The 6,602-nt window shown below is 39.7% G+C and overlaps 1 protein-coding gene across 1 annotated transcript in view; it reads left to right on the top strand.

Moving 5' to 3' along the window:
• The window catches only part of Csmd3 (CUB and Sushi multiple domains 3), a 1,279,636-nt gene that overhangs the window by 1,243,073 nt on the left and 29,961 nt on the right, over nt 1–6,602 (top strand). Inside the window, exons 62-63 of the mRNA XM_012516661.2 lie at nt 728–949; nt 5,949–6,122. Coding sequence (XP_012372115.2) covers nt 728–949; nt 5,949–6,122 — 396 coding nt within the window. The remainder of the gene's footprint in view (nt 1–727; nt 950–5,948; nt 6,123–6,602) is intronic.

Here is a 6,602-nt window from a genome sequence, read left to right as displayed (position 1 = left end):
CCATCTCCCTGGCCCCATCAAAACACATTTTTAAAAATGTAAAAATACTGGTCCGATGCTGCTAGTCATCAGCTGTGAAGACCCAGACATGGCTGCCGGTGGGCGGGTGTGGAGAGGACCCTTCTTTCTGCATCCCTATAATTCCTTATTAAAATGCAAAGAAAAAAATCAATCTTTACAATTGCAGCTGTTTTTCCTGTACTCTTTCCATTATATTCTTTTTGGCATTACTCCAAATTTTGGAATAAATTTCTTCATATACTAATTTTAGCTTTTAACACACAAATCTAAATGGTGTCAGAAACTAATATGGGTGCTGTAATGAGACCCACGGTGTTTGTTCTCCAAATACTAGAGGACTGTGGCTAAATTCCTCAGTCACAAAGCTGATATTGCTTGTAGTCATGCCACTCAGCTTCCAGTATTGTATAAAGATTGTTGGAAAATCATTTTACTTGCTACTAATAATTTATCTGTTTCAGTATCATGGGATCGGTTGCCATCTATTTACCGACCCACAGATGTCAGACAGCTTGCTATTTTGTAAAATAATCTCCAACAATCATTAGCCATTATGTTGCCAAGAAAAAGTAGCATCCTAGAAGGACTAATTCCAGGGATGTTTTGTGGACACTACCAGGAGAATAAACCTGTCACACCATATTGTCCTCCAAAAGGTTAAATTAGCACATATGCTGCTTCTAATGATATTTATTTATTTTTACAGCCAGAATATTTCAACAGCTGTTTCTAATCACTTTGAATATAATTGCAGCTGTTACGTGCCAGGCTCCTCCCCAGATCTCTAACGGAAGGCTGGAAGGAACAAATTTCGACTGGGGCTTTAGCATTAGCTACATCTGTTCTGCGGGGTACGAGCTGTCTTTCCCCGCTGTCTTGACCTGTGTTGGGAACGGTACCTGGAGCGGGGAGGTGCCGCAGTGCCTGCGTAAGTTTAATTTCCACGCTTAACATTGTGTTTGAAAATAATGGCTAAGTTCTTCAGATTTACTGGAACACGTATGACTCTGTTAACATTCCTCCAGTGCTTAACTAAAATTCCAAGAAAGAAGTCAGCTCTCTTCCATGTACTCTAACCATTATGGTCTCCAAATTTTGGGTAAGCTTCTCTGCTTATTGACTTTTCTTATTTTATAAAATTATTATTTAATGTAGAGATCGTCACAGATTAGCTCTATTTCACACAAAATTACTTTTGTGTCTAGTTTATTCCAGTTCCTTACTTCTTTATTATTTTTGACCCACAAATCAGATTTTACCAAAAAAAAAATCCATGTTATTTCTATATGTTCATTCAAATCAAGTTGTTCTGATGCCATAGGTCATGACAAAGATTCTTTTTATACATCTAAAATTATCAAAGGAAAAATAGACATTAGAGGTTATTGTTTTGTAGAGATTAGTGTATTAGTGTATCAGAAAGAAGTATTAATTTGGATTAATTTTGTAAGAACATAAAACCAAACAAATCACATTTATGTTATATAGATATATTTTTCCCCAAATCCCTATTCTCTACATCTTGTTAACATTTTGTTTAAAATTTCCTGTATGGCGCACAACCCTTCAAGGATTTGTTCTCCTTAATTTAGTAGTAGGTTCATCCCTTGCATCCCTTGTTTTCACTCACAGGTGTAATACAATCACACACACACACACACACACACACGTATCATATATAGAGAGAGAAACATGGGGAGAGAGAGAGAGAGAGAGAGAGAGAGAGAGAGAGAGAGAGAGAAATTTTGCCAAAAATATATACATGAGAAAAAGAAATGCTTTAATATTAAATTTGTTGAGACATCATGAGATTAACACTTTACCTTTGGCCTCTGTAATTCTGTTAAGAGGTGCTCAAAGTGGTGGCCTTGAGCTTTGTCTTACTCTGCTCTCGTTGTTGGAACAAATACTTGACACCCACAATTTCTGGAGGTTTCAGTCCATACTGAGCTGGCTCCGAGGCAGAGTGGCACATGGCAGAGAACAACCTTTCATGGTGGTGGCAAAGAGCAGAGAGCAGTAGGACAGGAACAGCGGCAGCAAAGGCTACACAGAGCGCAGGCCTCTCTCCTCCTTATACTGCTTTCAGGCTGGCTGTAGCACTCACATCTATAATCTTAGCAGTACTCAGACCCATAATCCCAGCAATTCTCAGACTCATAATCCCAGCCTTAGATCATAAATCAATCACAAATTACAGAAGCCACCCCATACCCCATGACTGTGTGAGGCTTTGGTGGGATAACTAGATGCGCACCATAACAAGCTTCTAGACATGCATTAGTACAGCCAGCTACTGAAGTGCGTGTATGTGGTATTTGTGGTCTTGCCCTCCCCCTCTCTCCCTCTCTGTATAGTAATATACCTGTACTCATATATGGTGACGTGACCTGTTCTGCACAACAGTCACACCTCACTGCAGCACCCGACATGGCCAGCACTCAGTCACAGCACGTTTGGTGCTGTCTTGCTCCTGGTGCCCCTTTCCTTCTCAGTGCAAGTTCACAACTCTCCCTGTTCCTGCGGCCTTGGAGGTGAGCAGCGAGCGTAGTGTGAGCTTCACAGAGTCCTCCAGGCTCCTCCTGGTGCACGCCAAGTGGAGCCGAGTGCCCTTGGGCTCGCTGCCCTTGCTCCCGGCATCGTGGGGTTCTGTGCATCTTGTGTCTGGCACGTTGTCCGTTGGCCTCCGGGGGCACAGCCCTTGATACCCTCCCCTCGTACCCTCCACTGCAGTTGGCATCAGCACTTCTGTAATTATTCTTCACTTTGCCTTTTCTTCTTTCAGCTTTTTTCCAAAAATCCCCTTTCTCAGTGTCATGCTATCACCTGGTTTAAAATTTCCTGGGTGGAGCACAGTAGATCAAAGCGGAGCCCTTTAAGGTTTCTCCCCCTAAATTTAGCACTCGGTTCACCCCTTGTTTTCCTTTAAAACACACTCACAACTTGTTTATGCCCCAAACTGAAATTTATGCTTCCCAGGGGCAGAAAGCTTTTGCTTGTTCACCGTTCTAACTCCACTATGTAGCCCTGTCACTGACGGGAATCAAAACCCACGGAATTGACAGAGGTGGAACGTGAATCCATATCAGAGTGCAGAAGGGTGGGACTACTCACAGCTCCTTGATATGAAGTCTGTGAGGACAGCATGAGCATCTTAATTCGGAGAGGCAGTTCACACACACACACACGCACACACACATTTGCACATACGCACACAAATACACACATGCACACATACATACAATCTCTATATCACTCCAAATAACAAATAATTGCCAGACTCATTGAAGACTTAAATATAAAAGTTTTAAATATTAATAGTCTACTTTAATCTTCATAGGCTAAGGACAGATTTCTTAATATATATTTATGAGGTGAAACTGATAAAAAATTTGGAAACAATCAGCAACCTTAAAATTAAAACAATATTTCTTATCAAAGACAAATTATAACTTCAAAAATATCACTAATATGTATATAAACTAATGGCAGTATTATATATCATATATACATATAGCCTTCTTGAAACAAAATTTTATTAATTAAAAACATTTTAAAATGATAAAAATAGAACAGAATTTCAAAGCAAATTAATAGGAGAGTAACATTATTTAATACATAGTGTACTGTTATCTTTAAATTAGCTACAAAGAATACAAGATATAGGCATTTAATTGCCTGAACAATATTAGCGCAAAACTCGCTTTGCAATGAATTAAGATAAATTAGCAGTATAGCCATCTTATCTTATATTCTAACATAAATATAAAATAAAATATAAATGCAATAAATACTTCTCTACTAACTATAAGACAGAAAGCAGAGTTAGCGTCAAATTTTGGCGTAGATGCGGCACAAGGTACCTTTATTCACTCCTGATGGGTGTGTAAATGGATACAAACTAATTACTAGCATTTAGCAGTACATAAAGATGTCTAGTCTGTTGCCCAGAAGTTATATTTCTAGATATGTACACTACAGAAATTTTTGTACATGCGAAGAAGGAGACATGTACAACAGTATTAAAATCAATATTGTTCATAGAGATAAAATTAAATAATTTAGTGTACATACAGATACATGTATACATGTAGTATTTACATACACATATAAATTAAATAGCCAAAATTATTAATTTTGTGGCCTTCAGGAAGAAAAATATTTTCTCTTTAACTCTTTTAAAAATACACCAGGGCCTTGGATATAGCTGAGCAACTCAGCACCTGCCTGGCCAGAGCAAGGTCCTGACCTTAATCGCCAGTACAACATAAAGAAACAATTAAATAATGCTAAAAATGTATCATTTTCTCTTAAAACATTTGTTGCTGTAAATAGCACCCTCTTCTATGATCTGTCTTCAGCCTCTAAGCCTGGTACCAATAGACTGCTTCCCAGCCTGAGAATCCCCAGAAAGAAATCCCAGTGACGCAGCTGGGAGGTGGCGACGTGGGCCTCCGTGGCTGGGTCTCTGGGCTGGGGTCCTGTGTTGGGCCCAGCTCCCTGTCACGCTTCTGCACCCCTGCACAGCCGCAGTCCCTCCGGACTCCTTGTTTCTTCTGCAGGCTGGTGGTGCCCAGCACAGGATTTCGGCATCTTCTCCCTGGAATGTTCTCCCTTGGAAGCCCAGCATGGCTGACCCACTTTCTTTCCTTTGCATCTTTCTGCAGCAAGATGTACCTTTACCACTTTATAGAAACTCTGTCTCCACATTCTGCTGTCTGCCACCACACACATGCACACACACGCACGCGCGCGCACACACACACACACACACACACAGATGCACACATTTCCTTGCCTTGAAATGTCTTCCCCATAGAACTCTCTGCCTTTCCACGTTCGTTGTTTCTAAATCTTCTTATTTTTGCTTCTCTAATAAGTACATAAACTCCATAAGGTCAAGACTCATACTCATTTTTTTCTTTATGTATTTGGTACAGGGTCTCATTACGCAGGTCAGATTTGTAATGACCCTCCTGTTTTCAGCCTCCCCAGTGCTGGGAATACAGGCATGCACCACCACACCTGGACTCGGTGGCTGGCTCAGCGCACCTGGGAGTGGGGGCCAGTGTGACATGTGATGTCAGGGGTCAAACCCCAGTCCCTGAGCTTGCCTAAGTAGGCACTCAGTGCACTGAGCTATCTCTCTGACTCCTAAGACTCATACTCATGTATACTGATAGGTTTAGATTCTTAAAACCATCAATGAAAATGCTTGTCTTTAATATCAAATAGTACATTTTGAGTATATCATCAATTTCTTTAAAAATCTTGTCAAGGGAACTTCTTCTGTGGTTGTAGAACATGGAGACTTGTCAGTTTTATATAAATTTGGATTCTGGCGGTCTTTTTTCCCCTAAAAACTTAAATATACCATGAAGTGAAAGTGATAAGATATTGGAATATGTGTGCTATTCCAATATATATAGAGAAAAAGGAACGAATAACTATGTATGTGTGAATGTGTGTGTATATATGCTTGTGTGTGTGTGTGTAAGAGGCCACTGTGAACTGTGGTGCAAAACCAAGAACCTTACCAATTAATTAATTAGTCGTGGCAGAGTTACCTAAGAACTGCATGTCGTTCCAGGGTTGTACTTCATTTGCAGAATATACCTCCTGATGCATAGTTGGTTCCTTGTCAACATAAAATATCAGATGATTAAAATATTCTGATTTAATAAAGTCATATATAGATACAAGCTATCTACTCATAGAATCAGACTCATAATCCATATATTCTACTACTGCTCCTTTAGTATTGATTTACATAGAAAGCTAGAAAAAAAGGAATTTTTCTTTGGGATAGGTTATCCCCAGTAATGGGTGACTTTAATGTTTCAGTATGCTACCTCTCAATTTTTCTAAACCGTTTATTCTGGTGGCTTCTAAGTCTTTTCGGTAAGTTTCTTTATCTTTACTCCCAGCTAAATTTTGCGGCGACCCCGGGGTCCCTTCCCAAGGGAAGCGAGAAGGCAAGAGCTTCATATACCAGTCAGAGGTCTCCTTCAGCTGCAGCTCGCCTTTCATCCTCGTGGGCTCGAGCACCAGGCTGTGCCAGGCGGATGGCACGTGGAGTGGCTCCTCGCCTCACTGCATAGGTACCAGTAATTAAAGGCTGACTCTGCTTTGTCATCTCGAAATTAATAGGTAGTGGCGACACTGAATGTTTTCTTATTCCTAAAAACTACAGTTGATTAAATATGGAAAACAAACAAAATATGGAAGCAATCAGAAGGCAATAAGATAAGTGTTGGTATAGCATGTGTCATTATTTGTAGTATTTTAAACTTCTAGAAAAAAATCCTTGAACAGTTTCATTGTATCTCATCAAAAGCTTTCAGAGGCATGGCCTTATTACACACTATGATTTATTTGTTCTCTTATAGCTAATAAGGCATATTCATGGGAACCCTCATGCAATGTTCCCCAAAGAATATTTCATAACAACTGAAAATAGAATTCTGTTTTCTGAATATAATGCATATTTAGTAAGCTAACCAAAATAATCTGTATATAAAGAAAGCATTCCAGAAACTGCAAGTTCTGTTTTTCTTAGGTCCAATCTCCTGCAACTTTAT

The sequence above is a fragment of the Octodon degus genome, unplaced genomic scaffold (assembly GCF_000260255.1).
Source record: "Octodon degus isolate 3935 unplaced genomic scaffold, OctDeg1.0 scaffold00118, whole genome shotgun sequence".
In the NCBI taxonomy this organism is placed as follows: domain Eukaryota; kingdom Metazoa; phylum Chordata; class Mammalia; order Rodentia; family Octodontidae; genus Octodon; species Octodon degus.
This window is presented reverse-complemented; position numbering and strand designations above follow the sequence as displayed.